Here is a 24,562-nt window from a genome sequence, read left to right on the forward strand (position 1 = left end):
ATTTTTAAATCTTCCAGCAGCTTTTCCCCTCCACTAACACAATCCATCCTCTTTATTTTTTCTATATTTTTTTCTAGTTCTTTAAATCCTTTTCTGCCTTGTCTTAGAATGCCTTCATGGGAGATGAGACCATTTTCTTACCACAGCCAAGCACACTGTGGGTGCTTTCTCTGTGATAAAGCCTTTGAGTCATAATATTAATATTATTAGGTTACATCACTCAAAACAGTTCTTGGCACATAGTAAGTGCTTAACAAATACCATTATTTACAGTATTGAATCGATGGGTAAAATATTCATCTTGTGAACTTCTGGTCACAAGAAGTTTAGTGTAAGTACTAAACATGGCCTCAAAAATCGTCACATGCCTTTGAATGGTTTTTCTATGCAAACCAGGCTAATTAAAAAAAAATCACCAATTAGAAATCTACATCTCCCATATCAATATTTTATCTGATGATTTTTAAAGTCAACATGAGAGAACTCTTTTTCATATGGCAAGTGGTTTTTGGAATTTCTTTCAGTAGACAGCTATGCAGGATAGAAAGGTCAATAGATTCTAAAGGGGTTTGGGTAAGTTCATGGGTGACTTCTGGATTGCTAGAGGGAAAGGTAGGGATATAGAAGAAAAAAGTTAGGGAATAGATATTCTGTCCACAAACATGAGGATGGATGTCCATAAGGACAACCATCACACAGAGCATCCTGTAGCCGTTATCGAAGCCAGAATGCCGAGCTGGATACCTAACCAGTACAACTCAATAACAGCCCTTCTCATGGCCTTATTTTCTTTCTTACTGTATGAAGTCATAAATAGTGTTTATTTTCACTATGGCAGTTTGAGGATTCCTAATATTCTTTGAACTCCCATACCAGCACCGATTCCCATGAAACTCAACCAAAAATAATAGAAAGGAGAGACAGCGTTTCTTATATTTTTACTTTTTTTCAAAGGATCAATGTCCAGTTGTCATTAAGCCATCATAGGGCATATGGGTCAGTACTTATTTTCATGGGTGGATTACAGTGAGAGAATGTTAAGGTGTGTGTGTTGCTGGGGCGGGGGGGGGGGCCTATTTTATAATGTATATTTTTTCAAAAAATATGAATATTGCAAAAAGAAATGGGAACCAGTCTCTTAGATTTGTCAATCTTCATTTTCTAATCCTGTTGCCAAGGAGGTGACTTCTGTTGCAGGTTGGTTCATGGCATAGTACCCATGCCAATTTCTGCATCCCCAAGAAAGCCCAAAACAATATTGTAAAGCTAATGTCCGATAGTAATGTATCCTAAAATAGCTTATTTAAGACGTACAACATTCACTGCCCTTAAATAATTGTATTTACTTTTAAAGACTAAGAAAGCACAGTAGGAAATATGCATAACAAAATAGTTGCAATAGCTAAAAAAACAGTATGTTACAGTAAGGTACTTTGGGTGTTATAGTACAGACATTGTGCAGAGCCTGTCAGTATTGCTAATAAATCAAACATGGAAATCCATTTCAGGCTAAAAGTCAATGGAGAAGGTCTTTGCCTGGGAAACTTTATCCATTTGTTTTGTAAAATAAAATTTTTAAGGGGAAAGACATTGCTTAGCAACCAAAAGGAAGAGGTAAACTTAAAACTCTTAAAACTGGTCATTTGATTCCAGCATCTTATATGCTAGCTCTGTAAAAAGCTAAAGCTTAAGTATTCTAAACATTACACTTGGTAATGTCATTTTTAAAAGGTTCCAAAATGCACAGAACACCCAGAGTACGCCCATTCTCTTGGATGCAGAAGAACAGAAATGAATAAAGCACAGCTATGACTTTAGTTTTTAATTTTAAAAGCAATTATCTGAAGTAATTGAGTTACTACTGACTCAAAGCATACTTTTTTTTAAGGAGATAATAAAAAAAAAAAACCCCAAAGTGACTTTGAAATGAAGTTTGCCCATAATGTGGGTTGTCAGATGCCCTGAAGACATTTGGTTGTCCTTTATATGATTATTTTTGACCTGCTTTCCTAGACAGGGCCTTTTTCATGTGTCATAAGCTCCTCCTTGGGAGCCAGGAGCAGATGATGCCAGTTTGCTGTTAGTGGCCCAGATTCTCAGCCTGGTGATTTTGCTTCTCATGGACATTATTTTGCTAAACTTAGGTTTTTAGATGTTGCTCTTCCTTTTTAAAAATGCATCCCAAGTTTGGATCAAATATTCATAATTCTGATGATAATATGTGTAGTAAGACTATTGAGTAGTCTTGCAAATACATTGAGAATTTATCCAAGTGTGTGAGACCTATTCATTTAGAGTAGGGCCAGGAAATATAGGGCAGGTCTCAAGGAGGCTAGGGTGCAGAGAAGACTGATGAAGCCTGTTTGCCTGATCAAATAAAGCAGAGGCAAAAGGTGAGAAAAGGAGATTATCTAAGAAGTAAGAGTATTTAGTTGCTTACAGCATGCAAAGCACTATACTAACCTTAGGAAAATAATATACAGGTGAGACTTGAGCATGGTTCCTGGCCCTCAAGGAGCTCACATTTTAAGAATAAGTAAGAAAGGGAGCAGCATGGCTCAGTGGACAGAGCATGGGCCTGGGTGAGAGAAGGACTTGGGTTCTATTCCCTATCTATCACTTGTCTGTTGTGTGACCTTGGAGAAGTCACTTCCAAGTTGCTTCTCTTCTCTGTGCCTCAGTTACCTCATCTGTAAAATGGGGGTTAAGATTGTGAGCCTTATGTATGGTAGGAACTGTGTCCAACCTGATTAACTTGAATCTACCCAAGCACCTAGCACATAGTAATTGCTTAACACATATAAAAAAAAGGAGTCAGTGGTAGACATAGAAGGGGAAAGTTAATTATTTTACACCATTCAAGATAACGGAAGCCATCTAGATTTTCTTGGCCTTCAATTGCTATTGTTACCCCAAGTACACTCGCAACTACTTTCTGAACTCCAATAACGTGCTTTTAAGATGATACCAGCCTCATTTTGTTGTCAAAATTAATTATCCATTATTAATTATCATCAAATTAATTATTAATTATGATTGAATGCGTACTGGGTGGTTGGGAAACGTACACAAGAAGCGTAACATATGCTTCTAATGCCAAGAAGCTTTCCATCTGATAGTGAAGATATGCAGATCTATAGGGAAAGGTATACAATAATGGGAGCATGTATAGCTAATTTGAGGCATAGAAGTAATAGTGTTTGAGTGCTCACGAGCACTCTGATATTCATCCACCCTCTCAGCAGGCACACACACATACACACATCTATCCTCCCGCCTGGCAACATCAAATCAGCAGTTGAGCTGCTTTTGTTTGTTTTTTTTGTCATCTTGGGCAAGTCACTTTTCTTCTCTGCGCCTGTTTCCTCACCTGTAAAATGGGAATTAAACCCGACTCCCTCCTATCTAGACTGTGAGCCCTATATGGGAAAGGGATTCTGTCCAACCCGATAACCTATTCCAGTGCTTAGAACAATGCTCGGCACATAGTAAGTGCTTAATAACGTAAAACTTATCCAACCCCACAGTACTTCTGCAGATATTTGTCTATTTTTCCTACCGGTAATCTATTTTAATGTCTGCCTGCCCCGAAGGTTGTAAGCTACCTGTGGGCAGGGCTTGCGCCTCCCATCTATGTTGTATGGGACTTTCCCAAGCACTCAGTACAGTGCTCTGCACCCAGTAAGTGCTCAAAAGCCATTTATTACTGTGTGCAGACCGTGGTACTAAATGCTGAGAAGGAATACAGAGGTTAGGAAGCAGATATGGTTACGATCCTTTAGGGGTTTCACAGTCCTCAAAAAAAAAAGCGGGGGGGATTGGGGAATGGTCAGATGCCAGGCACCTAAGAGATGAAGTAAAACAGTATGACAAGACACAAAAAATCCAAATATCTGTAGGTACTGTGACTAGAGGAGCAGGTGTCAGGCTTCTCAGGGCTCAGAGTACACAGTCACAACTGCAGCCAAGGATTTCTGGAGATGGTTACCAAGCTGTGCCTGCTTTCCTCTCTCCCCCAGGATGGTGGAAGGCAGATTCAGATGGCATAGATAATTGAACCTAAAATCAAACAAATCCATAAGAATTTGTGCCTGGCAGAATGGCCTAAACTGAGAGCAGGGATAATGGCCACTAATTGTCTTTTACTCTCCCAAGCATTTAGTATAGTGCCCTGCCCACAGGAATTCAGTTAATACTATTGATTGATTGTGAAGAAGTCTGGAGTAGGGGGAGGAGGAGGGCAGGAGGGAGTTGGGGGACAGAATTAGTCAGAGAAGCAGTGTGGCTCAGTGGAAGGAGCATGGGCTGGGGAGTCAGAGGTCATGGGTTCAAATTCTGGCTCCACCGCTTGTCAGCTGTGTGACTTTGGGCAAGTCACTTAACTTCTCTGTGCCTCAGTTACCTCATCTGTAAAATGGGCATTAAGACTGTGAGCCCCACGTGGGACAAGCTCCACAGCGCTTAGAACAGTGCTTTGCACATAGTAAGCGCTTAACAAATGCCATCATAATCTGGGTTAATTATGTGCTCTTGAGACCATTCTCAGTAGTAAGCTTGCAGACTAGCTGCTGGGGGTGCAGACATTTCATCAGCTCTTGGGAGGAGTAGAAGTTAAAGTGTAATTACTAGAGTCCCTGTCCATTAGAGTAGCATTGAGACCAGTTGAATTTTAGGCCATGTCTGCATGAAATGACTGAGCTCGTTGTGGGCAGGGAACATGTCTTTTTATTGTTATATTGTACACTACCAAGCACATAGTACAGTGCTCTGCATGCAGTAAATGCTCAATAAATACAGTTGAGTGAATGAATGAATCTTGGTTTCTAATCAAGAGAAGCAGAGAAGCAGCGTGGCTCAGTGGAAAGAGCCCGGGTTTGGGAGTCAGAGGTCATGGGTTCGAATCCCGGCTCTTCCATTTGTCAGCTGTGTGACTGTGGGCAAGTCATTTCACTTCTCTGTGCCTCAGTTACCTCATCTGTAAAATGGGGATGAAAACTGTGAGCCCCATATGGGACAAACTGATTACCCTGTAACTACCCCAGCGCTTAGAACAGTTCTCCGTACATAGTTAGCGCTTAACAAATTCAGCATTATTATTAATCAGGTTATTTCCTGACTCCCAATATTTATTTTTGGAAAAGTATTGCATTTCTGTATCATTGGTTTGGTAAGATTTGTTAAGGCCTGCCGGCTTTTAAGATTGGACTGACAAAAAAAAAATGATATTGAAGCAAGATAGTCAACATCTTTAAAATTCAGTCTCTGCTTATCAGATGCATTCAGAGAAAGAGAAGTCCAGAAGCAGTGTCACCCCAAACTTTGGAGACGGATGTGGTCTATTAGAAAGAGTACAGGCCTGGGGTAAGAGGACATGGGTTCTAGTCCCTATTTTGCCATTGGCCTGCTATATGACCCTGAGCAAATCATTTAACTTCTCTGTACTTCAGTTTCTTCATCTGTAAAATGGGGATGCAGTTCCTGTTCTCCTTTCTAATTAGAGTGTGAGCTCCATCTGGGATGTGGGTTGTGTCTGTCCAGATCATCTTTATATTCCCCAGTGCATGGCACACAACAAGTGCTTAGCAAATATGATTGGTATTATTTGTATCAGGAAACACCGACCTAACCACTGAGCAGCAAAATGGGGGTGTGGAACCCATCAAACAAAATGGTCAGCCCTCTTGGACTAACCTCTAAAGTGATGCCTCCCAAGGAGAACCTTGGAGGAGTTTCCGGATGCCCCCAACGGTCCATGCATTGACTAAGAACCGGGATCAACTACCTCAGAGATAAGTCCAGAGTGGTTCACACCCATTTCATCCTGGCTGGCATACCAGGCTCCCATGACTGGGGCACTGATAGCTTCGATGGGACCTCTGGGTGCGTTCTGCTGCCCTCGCGCTTCTGGCTTTGGCAGACATCCATGCCACCCCCTCCATGGCCCTCTGATCTCCTTCCCTCCATTCAAGTGGTAGAGGGACTGTTTGGGGCCTTGAATTGAGGCCCAAGTCTCTGGAGTGGCAACCCTGACTCCAGAGTAGCAGTTGCCCCCAAGAAGAGGCTGCTGCTTATGTCAGAATATTTTAGTCTGTTCCTATAAAAATTTTGGAATTAGTGGTGTTTTCGTCCCTCAAATGTGATGAAAATTAGTATCATGAATGCAGCTCCGGAGGCCCAGCACAGACTTTTTTATGTACTTTACCTTTAGTAACAATATGTATTTACCCTCCAGTGTTTTGAAAGCTTAAGTGGGCATTTTGATAAACAAGAGTTATTAGAAACTTCATAATGTTTGTGGGTAAATCACTTTCCTTTTTGTGAAGACAAGAAAAGCTAAACACTGGATAAACACAGGCCAGTGTTTTGTCACGCACTTCGCAAGGGTTAGCAGCTGTCGCAAAATAAACAGGCAGTGTTGGAAAGACTGTAACAAAGTGAGCCGGGTTTGAAACACTTGGGAGATTTATCTTTAGCAAAGGAAACTTCTGTTCTTCAGTGGGGGAGAAACCCACAAAAAATCACCACAGCTTTCCCATTTTTTAATCTTGCTAATAGTAGGCCTTGTTTTCAGTGGAATGAAAACTGCTGGTATTGTCTGATGCAAATGAGTAAGGAGGGGTGTTTGGCTGTGAGAAGGCAAGCTCATGGGAACCATGTGCACCTCTTGATTGGCCTGGAAGGATGCCGTGTAGACAGGTGGTGCTTGGCAGTGTTAGTAGCTTGATGTTGCTCTGTTCATCTCATTTCTGGCCTGCTAGTCTCAAGGAGGCTGGCCTGAAGTGACCCTGGGAAGGACAGGGTCTGGGATGGAGAGGTAGGGGTTGTAAAAACTCCTGATACTGCCAAGCAGATGCCACGGTCTGCCTGGGGAGTTCAAATTCTGAGGGGGTGATTAATTGTCCTTGCCCCTCAAAATGATAGTCTTGTCTGCCCTGCACAATTGCTGCTAAAATTAGGTTAAATATATTCTATGGAGAGTGTTCTAATTGCAAGTTACACTGTTCCTGCCAAGTTCAGCAAATTTTAAAGGGTTTCAGCAGGGCTTAGCCTTGTTTGAATCCTCATTAAAATGATGTTCAAAAATATTCCACTTTGCTTGCACAGGCACTAAAATGTCCAAAATGTCATGCATTCAGAATGTAATTTCATTTCTAGGGTTACTGACTCCTATGACCTTAAGTATGTGGATTAGGCACTGCTTAAGCTCTTAGGTAGTTATAGATGTCTATAAAATGGGATGATCAGATTTAGTTCCTTCAGAAACTTGTGCTGGAGATAATAGTTGATGGTATTTTTTAAGCGCCTACTATGTGCCAGGCATTTTACTAAGCACTGGGTAGATACAGGCATAGTGGGTTGGACACAGTCCCTGTCCCATGTGGGGCTCACAGTCTCAATCCCCATTTTTCAGATGAGGTAACTGAGGCCCCAAAAAGTGAAGTGACTTGCCCAGGGTCACACAGCAGATACGTGTCCAGGTCAGAAGTAGAACCCATGACCATCTGACTCCCAGGCCTGTACTCCATTCAATAGTATTTATTGAGCGCTTACCATGTGCAGAGCACCATACTAAGCGCTTGGAATGTACAGTTCGGCAACAGAGACAATCCCTGCCCATTGACGAGCTTACAGTCTACTCTATCCATTACACGATGCTACTTCTCAAGAGGCCTCCCAAGTCTGAATAACAGACATTAAAATAAATTACAGGAAAGGGAAGTAGTAGAATATTTAGAATATGTACACAAGTACTGTGGGGCTGGGGTATCAAAGTGCTTAAGGGATACCCAGCCTAGTTGATCCAGAAGGGAGGGCGGATGGGGAAGTGAGGGCTTAGTCAGGGAAGACCTCTGGGAGGAGGTAATAATTTTGGTATTTAAGCACTTACTATGTGCTAGGCACTGTACTAAGTGCTGGGGCAGATACAAGCAAATCAGGTTGAATACAGTCCCTGTCCCATGTAGGCCTCACAGTCTCAATCCCATTTTATAGATGAGGTAACTGAGGCACAGAGAAGTGAAGTGACTTGCCCAAGGTCACACAGCAGGCAGGTGGTGGAGCTGGGATTAGAACCCATGACCATCGAATTCCCAGGCCCATGCTCTATCCATTAGGCCACACTGCTTCTCACATTATTTTTAGGAGGATTTTGAAGGTGCTGAGAATGGTGGTTGTCGGATATGAACGGGGAGGGAGTTTCAGGCCCAAGGGCGGACATGGGCTGGGCTTGGTGGCGAGATAGATGACAGTTACAAAGTAGGTTGTTGTTACAGGAGTGGAGTGTAGATTTGGTTTCCTTAGGTCAGTGAGGTGAGGTAAGAGGAGAGAGCTGATCAAGTGCTTTAAAGCTGATGGTAAGGAGTTTTTGTTTGATACAAAGGTGGATGGACGGCCATTGGAGGTTTTTGAGGAAAGGGGAGATATGGACTGAATGTGATTTTTGTTTTTTGGGAAAATGATTCAGGTAGCAGTACGATATATGAACTGGAGGGTTGAAAAAGGAGGCAGGGAGGAGGTCAGTGAGAAGGTTGATGGGGTAGTTAAGGTAGGATATAATGTGCTTAGATCAACATGGTTGCAGGTTGGATGGAGAGGAAACAACAGGTTCTAGAAGTGTTGTGAAGGTAGAACAAAAGGATTTCATGACGTTGAATGTGTGAAATGAATGAGAGGAGAGAGTAGACAGTAATGCCAAGTTTAAGGGTTTATGATACAAGGAGGATAGTAGTTCATTCATTCATTCAATAGTATTTATTGAGCGCTTACTATGTGCAGAGCACTGTACTAAGCGCTTGGAATGAACAAGTCGGCAACAGAAAGAGACAGTCCCTGCCGTTTGACGGGCTTACAGTCTAATCGGGGGAGGCAGACAGACAAGAACAATGGCAATAAATAGAGTCAAGGGGAAGAACATCTCGTAAAAGAATCAAGGGGAAGAACATCTAGTAGTAATGTCTATGACAATAGGAAAGTTTGTTGGAGGACAGGGTTTGGGAGGGAAGGTGAATTTTGGTTTGGAACTGTTCAGGTTTGAGATATCAGTGGGATATTCTAGTAGAGATGACCTGAAGGCAGGAGGAAATGCTAAGTGGATGTGGTGGGTTTCATGAAGCAACTTTGTTTTTGGTGGGGGGCTTTCCTTGCAGCTGTTTTCCGAGGGTGCAGCTGTTTTCCATAGAAGCAGTGTTGCCTAGTGGAAAGAGCATGGGCCTTGGAGTCCAAGGACCTGGGTTCTAATCCCACTTCTGCTAATTGCCTATGTGTGACCTTAGGCAAATCACTTAACTGATCGGTGTCTCATATTCCTCATCTGTAAAATGAGGATTAAATACCTGTTCTCCCTCCTACTTAGACTTTGAGCCTCAAGTGGAACAGGGACTGTGTCCAACCTGATTAACTTGTATCTATCTCAGTTCTTAGAACAGTGCTAGACACAGAGTAGGCACTTAACAAATACCATCATCATCATAGGTCAAATGCATTTTTTTAGTTTTTTTATCATTAATTTCCCAAATATCCAGACAATCCCTTTACTATTTATATATATTGATCTTTCTGGCCCTCTTTGAGAAATCTCTAAATATGAGAATGTTTGCAAGATTAAATTTTGATACTCAGATGATGCATGCAAGGACTGACATCTCTAAACAGCCACTCTGGTCCCAGGTCACCCATTAGTGTCAGTGAAAAACTAAACCAGCACTTTTTTTTTCCTGGGTAATCCAAGGTTATGGTTTATTGTTACAGTCAAAACTTTCTATTCAACTAAATTGTTTCTTTTATTAGAGGAAGACAAAATCTCCTCAAAGCAGACAGCCCCTCCGGTCTCACTCATGGATAAATCATCTGGATCAGGCCTCTGAAGAATAGTTTTAAACTCTGTGTTGGCACAAGGTCTGGGACCATGTCATTAGTGAGACAGATAAGAGAAGCAGCAGATGTGCTTGCTCCCTCTCTTGCTCTCTCTCTCTCTGTTAGAGAGGGAAGATTTATCTAGGTCACAAGATTGAGTGTTAATCTAAGGTAGGAATTCTCAATCTGTTGCAGGCATTTTAACAGCTATTCTTGTATCTAAATGATGGATTAGTTGCCCCCCTCTGACTGGTGAATTGTTTGTTTCAAGGCTCTTGCTTCTCTATTTTACAGCTAAAGCACTGTTCTGACTTCTTAATTGTGGTATTTAAGTGCTTAATATATGCCAAGGGCTGGAGTAGATACAAGATCATCAGGTTGGGCATAGTCTCTGTCCACATGGCACTCAGGAGCTAAGGAGGAGGGAGAACTGGTATTTTAGGTCCATTTTTCAGATGAAGAAGCTGAGGCACATAGCAATTGCAACTTGCCCAAGGTCATTCAGGAGGCAGGTGGTGCATCCAGGAGTAGAACCCAAGTCTCCAGACTCCCAGTTCCTTGCTCTTGCAGCATGGGCTAATGGAATGAGCCAAGTTTGGGAGTCAGAGGACCTGGCTTAACTACTTAACTTTTTGTCTCAATTTCCTCTTCTGTGTGGGACAGGTATTGTGTCCAACCCAATTATCTTGTATCCAGTCAATCATATTGAATATTTACTGTGTGCAGAGCAAGTGCTAAGCACGTGGGAGTTCAGCTTAACGGAACATTTGGTAGACATGTTCCCTGCTCACAAAGAGCTTACAGACTATTCCAGTGCTTAGTTTAGTGCCTTTCCTTTCCAAACTCCTGGAGTGAGTCGTCTATACTCACTGCCTCAGACTCCTCTCCTGCAATACTCTCCTGGACACCCTCCAATCTGGCTTCCATTCCCTCCATTCCACTGAAACCTCCCTCTCAAAGGTCACCAATAACCTCCATCTTGACAAATCCAACAGCTCCTACTCTATCCTAATCCTCCACAACCTCTCAGCTGCCTTTGACACTGTGGACCATCCCCTTCTCCTCAACATGTTCTCCAACCTTGGCTCCACTGACTCTGTTCTCTCCTGGTTTCACCTCTTATCTCTCTGGCCGTTCATTCTCTGTCTCCTTGGTAGGCTCCTCCTCCCCCTCCCATCCCCTAACTGTAGGAGTTCCTCAAGGATCGGTTCTTAGTCCCCTTCTGGTCTCCATCTACACTCACTCCCTTGGTGAACTCATTTGCTCCCATGGCTTCCACTTTCATTTCTGTGCAGATGACACCCAAATCTACATCTCCTCCCCTGTTCCCTCCCCGTCCCTTTCTCTCCCCCTCCCTCCAGGCTCACATCTCCTCCTGCCATCAAGACATCTTTACTTGGATGTCTGCCCGCCACCTCAAACTCAACATGTCCAAGACTCAGCTCCTTATCTTCCCTCCCAAACTCTGTCCTTTCCCTGACTTTCCCGTCACTGTGGACGGCACTACCATCTTTCCCGTCTCACAAGCCCTCAACCATGGTGTCATCCTTGACTCCGCTCTTTCATGCACCCAATATATCCAATCCATCACTAAAACCTGCCGATCTCACCTTCATGACATCACCAAGATCTGCCCTTTCCTCTCCTTCCAAACTGCTACCAAGCGCTTAATACAGTGCTCTCCACACAGTAAGTGCTCAATAAGTATGACTGAATGAACGCTCCACACATAAGTCCTTATCAAATATCATGATTATTACTATTATTTCATCTAGGCCACACAGCTTCTCTACTTTTGGTTGACTCAAGTTTGTGTTTTGTTTTTTTTTCCTCCAAGGAAAGATTCAAAGAAAAAGCTGAACATAAGTTCAATGTATTGTACGAAAAGCTAGGCGAACATAAAAAGTAAAGCATGATCCCTGCCTGCCCCTAAGAAACTTTCAGTTGAATGGGGAAAGGGAGCAGAAGTAGTTGATAATAATAATAATAATGATGATGATGGTATTTGTTAAGTGCTTACTATGTGCAGAGCACTGTTCTAAGTGCTGGGGGAGAGGGTGATCAGGTTGTCCCATACGGGGCTCACAGTCTTAATCCCCATTTTACAGATGAGGGAACTGAGGCACAGAGAAGTGAAGTGACTTTCCCACTGTCAAACAGCTGACAAGTGGCAGAGCCGGAATTCGAACCCATGACCTCTGACTCCCAAGCCCGTGCTGTTTCCACTGAGCCACGCCGCTACATATGAAAGTTGATATAATGATACATTCCCCCCTTAGTACTAGATTGTTGTTTATCTTTGGTACTTAAATAGTATTTGTTCTAAAAAATGTACTATTTTCTGGATGAATGAAAAGCATTATCCCTTAGAACTGTTAAAAACGCCTGAAGGTGAAATTTCTTTTCCCAGGGAATGTCCTGAAATAGCCACTGGATGAAATAATGTCAAAACCATCCTGTTATCCACACACAGAGATGATCTTGCTTGCTGTAATTGCTCATACTTAACATTATTCTAAAAAAAAAAAAGTTTGGAAAACACCAGTAAAATAATTATAACTTTTCACATGATCCATTGGAATAGGATTTTGAATAATCGAACTGTGGGATTGAGTGAACATTTTTAGGTAAAAGTTGTTTGGGCATTTGGAAGGATTATTTTAAAGCTTGTTTCTATAAAGAAAAAGCCAGAGCAAGGCAAACTTTTAAAGAAGATGCTGAAAAAAGGTTTACAGTCCTTCTTTCTATAGGACATGGAACTCCAACCAAAGTAGAAAATCAAGAGATTTCAGGAAGTTATTAGCTGCTGGTAACCCAGTAGCTATTCAGTTGGAGCAAATGAAGATTAAGTTGGACTTTTCTTTTTCCTACACTGCAGTACTGTTCCAATTAATTTTTTATTACAAAAGGCTGTTAAGAGATGCCTGCGCAACCAAATTTTATGCACGTCTGAACAACTGATCTCTACTGAATCTGACATAGGTGATTTTCATGGCTCCTTACAGTTTTGATAAAGCGAAATAAAAGTGGTATTTTTCAGTGGCCGAGGGACACCAAATGACATTGGTCTTTTATTTTTACTTTCCCAGAGATATGATTGATTAAAAATGAGTTTAGAGCTACAAAGTGTCACCACTATCTTTTCCCAAAAAAAAGCAAAAACACAGCAAATTGCCTTGTCTTGAAGACCTTACTGTTTGTGTGAATTTAGCCTAGGAGTGGAATGGTCATTTTATAGCACTTTTAGCCCCTTCAAGGAATGTATGTAGTGAAGATGTATCTGGCTGGGCAGGGCGGGGTCCAGGGGAACCCGAACAAAGAGTCTTTATTAAAGGGGAGCTAATATCCAGCATTTCCTAAAAAACTGCCAAGTTGTATTGACCCTTAACTTTTGCTTTCTTATTTTCAGAGGCAAAAGATATGGCCCAGGGCACATTGTGTAAGGCTCAAGCTAGAGTTTCCAGCTTAAATCACCCAAATAACTTAACACTATGAGAAATGTTATTACAGTGGTCCAGTCAGTTGAGTATTCCATCTCCAGCAGTAGCAACCTGATGCTTGGTGGTACCATTCCATCCGACGTAATGATTAGGAGTAAATTATAAACAATGTGTAGCGAGGATTGCCTTACACTCTTGGTAGGCGTTTTTTTGGATTTGTGATTATGGTGTTCCTTTAAATACTCAATTTGAAGCCAGTTGTATTCATAATAATAATAATAATATTGTTGGTATTTAAGCGCTTACTATGTGCAGAGCACTGTTCTGAGCGCTGGGGTAGATACAGGCTAATCAGGTTGTCACATGTGAGGCTCAGTCTTAATCCCCATTTTGCAGATGAGGTAACTGAGGCACAGAGAAGTTAAGTGACTTGCCCAGAGTCACACAGCTGACAAGTGGCAGAGCTGGGATTCGCACCCATGGCCTCTGACTCCCAAGCCCGAGCTTTTTCCACTGAACCACGCTGTTTCTCATATTTCTGGAAGAATTTAAATCACTGTATTTATTGAGTGTTTACTGTGTGCAGAACTCTGTCCCAAAGAGTTGGGAGAGTACAGTATAGTGGAGTTGGTAAACATGTTCGCAGGGACCATATTAATTCACCTCAGCAATGTCAAAATTTTTCCCTTTTTGTATTACTTCCTTCTGCTGGCCGGAGGAAGAAAAAAAAAACTTATTTAAAAGCTATGCCAGAAGGCTTTAATAGGCTGCAAGAAGGAATTTTGGGGATCTTTTGGGAGAGTCCCTATATTGTACTCTCCCAAGCACTTAGTACAGTGCTCTGCACACTGTAAGTGCTTATTGAATATGATTAAATGAATGAATGATATTCTCAGTCCCTCAGTTACCTCATCTGTAAAATGGAGATTAAGATTGTGAGCCCCAAGTGGGACAATCTGATTCCCCTGTGTCTACCCCAGCACTTAGAACAGTGCTCGGCACATAGTAAGTGCTTAACAAATACCAACATTATTATGAATGTACATAAGGGCATCCTGTTACCACAGTCAGATACAGGAACTTGATCAGGATAGACCATTGGTCTCATCTTGTAATGACATTGCTAAGGTCTTATTGTTCGCTTCAAGTAACTTTCCAAATATTGTCCCCAAAGTCAAGTCTTAAGGACGTCATAAGAAAAGTTTCATCTGAGACTTCCTTTACTGTTCTCTTAAATGCAAATTTTATCACTAAAATCCTGGTCCATCCCACTGCTTCCAGTCACATGGATGTTAGAGAAGTGTGGCCTAGTGGAAAGAGCACGGGCCTGGGAGTTAGAAGACCTGGGTTCTAATCGAAGCTCCACCACTTGTCTACTGTGACTATGGGCAAATCATTTAACTTGCCTGTTATTGGGCAGGGATTGTCTCTATCTGTTGCCGAATTGTACATTCCAAGCGCTTAGTACAGTGCTCTGCACAAAGTAAGTGCTCAATAAATACTATTGAATGAATGAATGAACTTCCCAGTGTCTCAGTTGCCTCATCTGTACAATGAAGATTAAGGTGAGCCCTGTGTGGGACAGGGACTGTGTTCAATCTGACCTCTTTGAATCTACCTCAGTATTTGGCACACAGTAAACACTTAACAAATACTATAAAAGAGTTTGAATTCCTCTGGATAAATAATAATGGTATTTGTTTGATAGGGATGTGCTTATGAATCATTTCAAAACTTTAAAAAATTTTTTTTGTGTTCTCAATTATATTTGAAGTGAGTAGAATTGTTTCTTTTTCTCTCTTTTTCCTTTTTTTTGGGGAAAGTGTGTTTAGAGGGGTAGGAAAAAAGTCATTCCTCAGATGGGATACTTTAATTTTGAGGGATTGGAATTAATTTAAGAGCATACCAGAAAATAAATGTTCCAGATTAATTAAAAAAAAAATAGTTTCTGTGGGGTAAATGTTGGTGTCAGGTCATTTCAAATCTTCTGATAGCTTCCTGCCTTTTAGGGTTTTATTTTATTTCCCCCCCCTCAGTACCAAAGCACAATGGCTCTGTTGTTTTGTTTGCTCTGCACATACCTTTCTTTCCTTGGCCTTTATATTTGTATAGTGTAGCTTTCAGCTAGAGCAAATCTCTCACTGCAAGAGCAGACAGAGTGTGTGTGTGTCTCATTGTGAGCTTCCCATCACTAGCTATGGAACACACAATCACTGCAGTGTCACAGGGGCCTACACAAAGAGAGCTGATGGCGCGTTTGCGGAATTGCAGTAGTGTGTGGCATCTACTCAGATCTGCAGTGTAAGCAATTGCAAAAATTCCTCTAAGCCCAGAGGTCCCCAGTAAAGGTCTGTTTTGGCCCCATTGATAAATGCCACAAGTTAATGGGACAGGCATGGAGGGCTCAGTTCAAATGATAATGCTGCAAACTGCTTGTCTTCAGTTGTGTCACCAACAGATTTCACTGAATTTTTTTGAAAGAAGTCATTTCCAAAAGCTAATCTCCCTTTACCCCGAATTATGGATTGTAAATGAACTGGTCTAGGAAATCTCATTTTATCTCCTGAGGCTGCCTTTAGTGGAATACAACCTGTGCCAGAAATCTGGAACCCAGAAAGTAGAACACAAGTCTGCTTTGAATTATCAGCCGTTCAAACATATGAAAATGTCTTGTTTGCATTTCCAATCATTGGTGTTAAAGGGAGAAAAAAAAAAGCCTGCTCAAAATTTTTGGCAGTTAGTACAGGAATGTAAGATTGCTATTGTGAACAATGTAGCTATGTTTGACTTCTCTTAACAACAGTGTAGACTTTTCATTTATTTAATTGACCTTCAAACTAGAAATTGACAGTCTCTGACCCATAAAGTGTTCAGTCCAAGAATCTGTTCTCAGCAAGTGCATCATGCTTCTAAAGGGAAATGACCTGAGGGAGTTGTTTGTGTTTTGCCAGCATATGCATCCCTCTTCCCTCTCCTTTTTCTTAATTTCCTCCCATCTCTCCTCCCATCCTGTTCCACTCTTTCCCCAGTACAGAAATATATAATCACGTGGGGATATATTTTGTGGCCCAAAGAAATCTAAAGATGGCGAGTTAACTTTATGGATCATCTCTTTCCCCCTAGTTTTTCTCTTCATAAAGTTGTATCAGGTCAACCCCAAATGCAGAGTTCAACTATTTAATAGATGGAGTAACTAAAACTGACTCGAGCATAGCACTGCAGCTTCCCTTTTGAACATACAATTCATTTTGGCCAAGGAATATCCTTTTGGCTTTTGCATTCATTAGGTATTTTTCTTTTGTGTCTTGAATGTCTGGAGAAGTACAGTGTCCATTGAAGGCAGTTAGGTTAATTAACATGATGGACATTGTGTTATGTCTTCTCCTTTAGGTATTTAGTGTAAAAACACTACTACTCCTGGCAAGTGTAGGGCATGAACTCTGAGTTCCCTTTTCTGCATTAGTGTAGAAAGAAAAAATGAGATATTTCGATATCACCATCCCATTGGAACAGAGGACAATTAGTGTATCTTATGCCTATGCAGTACATTTAGAGTGCAATAGCTTCTGAATAATTCAAATGCTCGCAAATACACACATGTATTTTGTGATGCTCTGCCTGTCAGCTGATGGCATTAAACCAGATCTCCTCTGCTTCTACCACCGTAAGTAGTCCGGTTTACCTGCTGATTATTTTTTGCTGATTGCAGAGTTTCACACTATTAGCGGTTCATGAAATATTGATGGGCAATCCTATTAAATGAACCCACTTAAAATGAGAGTGCTGTATTGATAGGGAGTCAAGTTATAGGAGTTTGATGCTATGTCTGAATAGTAGTTTCTTAGTTGGGTCCATAGAAGATTTAATTTTGTTTTATTGATAGGAATGTCATTATTAAGCTCATTATGGGCAGGGATCATGTGTGCTAATTGTCGTATTGTACTCTCCCAAGTGCTTAATATAGTGCTCTGCACATAATGAGTGCTCAGTAAATACAACTGATTTATTAAAATAATCCAGGCAATCAATATTTTTTCCCTGATGACTTTGTATTCGATAGATTCAAGGTCAAATGTCTCCACCTTCCCACATCTAATAGCTGAGAAAAACAGCACAGAATTTTTTTGTTTAATTTACCCAATAATTCCAATTTTATCCCATAACCCCTTTTTAACCAACTGCACTTTTAACATTCACATAGTAACATTTTCTAATGGTTCTGGGAATGCCCTGAGTATATCAACATAAGACTCTCTAATGTGCCAGAGGGGTTGGGGTGGAAGCAGAGAGAAAGAAAGCTAATTGATGCCACATGTTTTTTAATGGAATGAATGTTAACTGCTTCATTGTCTAACTAATGAAGAGGGCTTCGTAATTCTTCGATCAGCCCAATTGGGCTGGAAAACATTAGGGCAAACCTATGGAATGGAGTATTTTTGCCATCAGATTACTTCCCTCCTCATTGGTTCAGGGGTCCACATGGTCGGCAACTGTGATCCGAGGGAACTGAGTCCCTTACCAAACTCAGCTTGCCTGGAATTTGCAGGCCCTGAAAATCTTCCAGGTTGGAGTGAGTGGTGTGGGTACAAGGTTGAGGGACTGTGTAAGTTGACATCCTCTTTGTCCATCAGAAAAATATTACCTAATTCATATTCCTGGTGAGAGCTCAGTCAATTGTATTTTCTGAGCATTTGCTGTGGGCAGACCACTGTACTAAGCGCTTGGGAGAGTACAACAGACACATTCACGTGGATGACATGGGGCTGTCAGTCAATAAATGGCATTTATTAAGCACTTACTATGTACAGAGGTCTGTACGAAGTGCTTGGGAGAGTGCAATGCAGCAGAATTAGCAGACACAGTATATTTCCAAAGTAACAATCTTTCCCGAAGAATATACTTACTATTGTGTAAGCGTGCTCAATGCATAATATCACCCATGAAAATTTCCATATGAAAGCAGCATGGCTCAGAGGAAAGAGCACGGGTTTAGGAGTCAGGGGTCATGGGTTCTAATCCCGGCTCCGCCACCTGTCAGATGTGTGATTTTGGGCAAGTCACTTACCTTCTCTGTGCCTCAGTTACCTCATCTGTAAAATGGAGATTAAGACTATAAGCCTCATGTGGGACAACCTGGTTACCCTGTTTCTCCCCCGGCACTTAGAACAATGCTCAGCACATTGTAAGCGTTTAACAAATACCAACATTATTATTATTATTAATTGGTTTGGAGTTTTTACATGACCATACAGGGGCCAGGGTCACTTGTTAATCACCCAGCTCCCTGCTTCCTCTTGTCACCTGCCTTTGATCTCTTAGAGCAACAAACAAATGAAAAGACTGTGTTTAGTGATGTGTTCATGAATATAGATTGTTTTGCTATAATTGCATAGACATAGAAATGTTGGGTTTAGATTAGTCATTCTCAAAGTAAAGGACAAATCTGTATTCTACATACTTTTGACTGCTAAGAAATCCACTCCTAGTGGATTTTTATAAACAGTCCCAAACTTGTGATGTAGGTCTGATTTATCCTCTGTCTCAGAAAATGTTTTTTCTTAATCAGATTACTGATGTGAAAATGAAGCCCATTAGAAATGGATTTATAATGGAATAAAATTGTCTTTCAAATCGCTGAATTTAACCAAGCATGTTAATAACTATTCATTGTGCATACATGAAGAGGTGAATTGGTGGCCAGTGCTATTTCTAAATGCCACTGGCCAATCTTTAATGAGGAGGAGGGAACTTTCCTATCCTATGTCATTGGGCTGCATTTTTTTTGCACTCTCCCCCTCCACTGAGAAAATCAAGATTCTATTAAATTCCATTTGTTTTAAGCATTTATCAATGTTACACTTGTATACAAGTGATATTGTTTTGAACAGACAAAATCTTCCTTAGTTCTTTTCTGCAAGATGTTTATTGAAGAATATCAGTATCTCTGAAGTGTGATTATTAATTTTTCACCTTCTGATTAAACTTCCAATTCATAATCCGGTGGGATGTCATCCCCATTTTAGAAGGTGGGAGGCATAGGAACTTTATTATTGTCTTGTTACTTAAGGAACTGCTTAAGCAGGCTTTTCAGGGACCCAGCTGACTCCTTGGCTGGTCCTCTCAGTGTAGTGTCCCCTGGGATTTCCATCAATTGGAAATAAGCTACCAGTGTGATTATGTTCAGGCATTGATAGGACAATAAGCTTTTCTTCCATGGTTGTTAAAGCCTTTTCCATCTGTGTTGATGGTCACCAGTTCACATAAGGTGACTTATTCATTCAATAGTATTTATTGAGCGCTTACTATGTGCAGAGCACTGTACTAAGCGCTTGGGATGAACAAGTCGGCAACAGATAGAGACAGTCCCTGCCGTTTGACGGGCTTACAGTCTAATCGGGGGAGACGGACAGACAAGAACAATGGCACTAAACAGCGTCAAGGGGAAGAACATCTCATAAAAACAATGGCAACTAAATAGAATCAAGGCGATGTACAATTCATTAACAAAATAAATAGGGTAACGACTTATCTGGAGGCAAGTGTGTGAAGAGTATATAAAGTGATCGTAAAGCAGTCCTGTTTTCATACAGCTAATACAATGCACTGGTCAAACACAATGAGAGGACTAGAGTACTTAAGAAATCCTTGCAGGATATTTAGGGGAAACCAAAGTTTATTTTAGCAACCCAAACGGTTACTTGAATTCATGAATGACACATGAACTTGTAATTTATGGATTAAAAATATATCATTTGGAGGATAACTATTGGATTTTGTCAACCTTAATATTTGGGGGGAAAAGCAGATTCTGTATTTCCAATATTGGGGGCTTTCATGTCACTTTTAATGATACTGTTACCCAGGGAAATTCCATAATCTTTACAGAAAAAGGAGAAAAGAAGGGAAATCATCTTTTTCACAGAAAAATTTGTTGTGGCACACTGAAAAACAAAGTTAAGGGGCAGAATTCATGGTGGTGACATTGACATCAGTGGAGACAGTAGCCATTTATCATACATCTGTCAAATTGAGTTGACAGCTGTAGTCAAATTAGACATGAACTTTAAAAATTTAAAAACTACATGCTCCATTTTCTAGAATTAATCTGGATTTTAAGAAAATCAGAATCATAATGCTATAAAATTTTCTATACTACTAAATGACCAGGCTTCATAAAAAATAAAGTTTTCAAATTACAGCCTCTAGACTGTAAGGTCATTATCTGCTAATTTTGTTGTAATGTACTCTCCCAAGTGCTTTATACAGTGCCCTGCACATAGTAAATGCTCAGTAAATACCATTGTTGGATTATCAATTTGAGAAGTTTTGATACAATAGTCCTTGGCTTTCAGTCTGTTGAAGTTGAAGACCTGGGTGATCTAGCTTGAGAGGTTTTATACAGGCACATCCCACAGTATGATCAGGATTTGTTCCTCATGAATCTGATTGTATCATGTTTTTTTCCCCATACGTTTACTCACAGTTCCTTTTGATTTACTTGTATTCATTAGGATCTATTGCAGCCCTGATGACTTGTGGCAGTGCCTGGCATAGCTTTAGGTGACTCTTGGCAGTAACTCTGTTGTGTGACATTACCGGGGGTTTTCAGACCAAAAGAGCCAGAAAAATCCCCAGAGTCACTTTAGAAACACATGCACCCTAATAAGCCTCCACTGGGTCCTGAAGCTCTCCAGATTTTTCATTCTTCTCCCACAGGGTTGGACACCCTACTCATGGCACGTTAAATCCCTGTGCCTCTCTTGTTGCCACCAATCTACAGCTGAAAGTGTCACCCCGAAGCTTAAAGGTCATCAGGGTCTCATACCACCCCCTTCCTGTTGCTGGTTGCAACACTCCTGCCAGTGACTTCTTGTGTTACATGTCTCCCTGGCATCTGGAGCTTCTTCCATCAGTCAGTCAGTCATATTTATTGATCACTTACTGCATGCTGAGCACTGTACGAAGTGCTTGGGAGAGTACACTATAACAATATAACCAACATCTGGCCCACAATGAGCTTACAGTCTAGAGCGGGAGGCAGTCATTAATATAAATAAATTACGGATACGTACGTAAGTGCTGTGGGGCTGGGAGGGAGCTAGTCAGGAAGATGCAGCAGCATTCTATAAATGACTGAATGAATGAAGAAAATATGGTATGTTTGGTCTTTACACCAGATGAATGTGTTTGGATTATTCTTTCATGTATATGCTGTGGGTTAAATTTTCAAGATCAAAACTATAGCAAATGGTAATAATTTTGATCCCCTTAAGTCCTTAAAGGCAACTTTAAGAAAGCAGTGTGGTTCAGTGGAAAGAGCCCGGGCTTCGGAGTCAGAGGTCATGGGTTTGATTACCGGCTCTGCCACTTGTCAGCTGTGTGACTGTGGGCAAGTCACTTCACTTCTGTGTGCCTCAGTTACCTCAGCTGTAAAATGGGGATGAAGACTTTGAGCCCCACATGGGACAACCTGATTACCTTGTATCTACCCCAGCGCTTAGAACAGTGCTCTGCATATAGTAAACACTTAACAAATACCAACATTATTATTATTATTATTAACTAAGTCAAACTACCATCCTGTTCTCCTTCCTACTTAAGACTGTGAGCCACATGAGTCAGGAGCTGTTCCTGACCTGAGTAACTTGTATTTACCCCAGCTTTTAGAACAGTGCTTGACGCAGTAAGCGCTTAACAAATACAATAATAATAATGATATGTTACTTCTGCCTGTGTCCTCAAATGTTTTAAAATATGCATGTGAAATACTTATTTCCTTTATTGATAGTTTAGTTCCTGAAAGGTAAGATGTCACCAAATTTGCGTTTACATTTCATCTTCCAGAAACGGGCAAAGGGTCAAGTGCTTTTTGACAAAGTCTGTGAGCAGCTCAATCTATTGGAGAAGGACTACTTTGGGCTTCTGTTTCAAGAGAACACAGAACAAAAGGTAAGAGAATTTATTTGTTTTACTGACTTCTGAAGTTATTGTAAACACTGAGAATTTAAAAATGACTTTCAACCTTTAAGTATTTAAAGTATGAGTTTGTGATTTTTGACCTTGTTGATCTGGTTTCTCCCTCTGCCCCACCCCCCGCAAAAAGTGGCTGCAACTTTTTTCATGGATATTCCCAGATTTCATTCTCCATCCCTATCTTTATTCTTTATTCCACTCCCCTTACCCCCACCTCCCTCGGTTGAGTTGATTTCAGATCACTGGATGGGGACCATGTCCATTTCTGGGTTTCTGCACTGTTTAGTTTGGATAGACATCCAAGAAATATTCTTTGTTCCTCTAATTTATTTTGTCTCCCCCACTATTCTGTAAGTAGGGATTGTGTTTACCAACTCTGTTGTAGTGTACTTTCCCTCCCAATCACTTAGTATAGTCCTTTGCGTACACTAAGTGTTCAAGATTGAAATGTTTTCTAGACGTGATAGATTTTATCAGGGTTTGACAAGGAAATTTTATATACTGTGACTGTTGCAAACACGTGTTTTCGTACCTATCAATGATTGAACAATTACTAGAATGTTTTGATCATGGTTCAAGTTCATAGAGAAGATGTTATGATTAAAACAGGAAGGCAAGTGAGCACTTATTTCCCATTGGCACAAACCACACTGGTTTGAAAATGTGTGTCACTGCAGAACCAGCCCACAAGAAACAGTCTCGCAGTTGGTGCAAGACTGTCTTGGTCCATCACAAGTGTGCGAATCTGCTAAACTGTGAATGGCTGGGGCTTGCTAAGAGTCTGGATGAATGGCTTTGATCATATTCCATCTGCTAAAAGTTTTGATTTATGGGCTGCCACAAGCCACTTCCTCTGATTGGCTCCCAGTGTCATGAACTGATCAATGGGTCCATCTACCAATCTGCCTGTTGAGGTGGAAGTCCCGTGTCTGACCCAGAAAGAGGGGGCTGAGGGCCGACGCGATCTGATTGGCAAGAAGGCCAACAAGCCTCTGTTCAGAATCCTTCTTTCAGTGCCATTGTTCTTGTCTGTCTGTCTCCCCCGATTAGACTGTAAGCCCGTCAAAGGGCAGGGACTGTCTCTATCTGTTGCTGACTTGTTCATTCCAAGCGCTTAGTACAGTGCTCTGCACATAGTAAGCGCTCAATAAATACTATTGAATGAATGAATGTACTGGTTGATTCAGGAGCAGCTGGCTTGTGGAAAGAGTACACAGATCTGAGAGTCAGAGGACCTGGGTTCTTTCTAATTCTGGCTCTGCCACGTGTCTGCTCTGTGATTTTGGGCAAACGAGATTCTTCCAAGTGGGCATTTCATCCAGTCTGTTACTTTTTCATCGCCGTTTCATCCCGGGCAAGCTGCAGCACCTGCCAGAAGTTTGCTTGGCTGGGCTAAATTAACATGCTGACTGTTGGCACCTCTAGGAGAAGCAGCGTGGCTCTATGGAAAGAGCATGGACTTTGAAGTCGGAGGTCATGGGTTCGAATCTGGACTCTGCCACTTGTCAGCTGTGTGACTGTGGGCAAGTCACTTCACTTCTCTGGGCCTCAGTTACCTCATCTGTAAAATGGGGATTAAGATTGTGAGCCTCACGTGGGACAACCTGATTCCCCTGTGTCTACCCCAGCGCTTAGAACAGTGCTCTGCACATAGTAAGCGCTTAACAAATACCAACATCATTATTATTATTAGGAGACTGTCTCCAGCTCTTGGTTCTTTCATTCATTCAGTAGTATTTATTGAGCACTTACTATGTGCAGACCACTGTACTAAGCGCTTGGGATGAACAAGTCGGCAACAGATAGAGACAGTCCCTGCCGTTTGACGGGCTTACAGTCTAATCGGGGGAGATGGACAGACAAGAACAATGGCACTAAACAGCGTCAAGGGGAAGAACATCTCGTAAAAACAATGGCAACTAAATAGAATCAAGGCGATGTACAATTCATTAACAAAATAAATAGGGTAACGAAAATATATACAGTTGAGCGGACGAGTACAGTGCTGTGGGGATGGGAAGGGAGAGGTGGAGGAGCAGAGGGAAAAGGGGAAAATGAGGCTTTAGCTGCGGAGAGGTAAAGGGGGGATGGCAGAGGGAGTAGAGGGAGAAGAGGAGCTCAGTCTGGGAACGCCTCTTGGAAGAGGTGAGTTTTAAGTAGGGTTTTGAAGAGGGAAAGAGAATCAGTTGGCGGAGGTGAGGAGGGAGGGCGTTCCAGGACCGCGGGAGGACGTGACCCAGGGGTCGACGGCGGGATAGGCGAGACTGAGGGATGGTGAGGAGGTGGGCGGCGGAGGA

The 24,562-nt window shown here is 41.5% G+C and overlaps 1 protein-coding gene across 26 annotated transcripts in view; it reads left to right on the top strand.

Moving 5' to 3' along the window:
* Window positions 1–24,562, top strand: part of EPB41L2 (erythrocyte membrane protein band 4.1 like 2) — a 236,759-nt gene that overhangs the window by 132,440 nt on the left and 79,757 nt on the right. For all 26 annotated transcript variants that reach the window (XM_029082926.2, XM_029082766.2, XM_029082749.2 and 23 more), the window contains one exon: window positions 22,137–22,241. In XM_029082926.2, coding sequence (XP_028938759.1) covers window positions 22,137–22,241 — 105 coding nt within the window. The remainder of the gene's footprint in view (window positions 1–22,136; window positions 22,242–24,562) is intronic.

The sequence above is a fragment of the Ornithorhynchus anatinus genome, chromosome 2, assembly GCF_004115215.2.
Source record: "Ornithorhynchus anatinus isolate Pmale09 chromosome 2, mOrnAna1.pri.v4, whole genome shotgun sequence".
NCBI lineage: Eukaryota > Metazoa > Chordata > Mammalia > Monotremata > Ornithorhynchidae > Ornithorhynchus > Ornithorhynchus anatinus.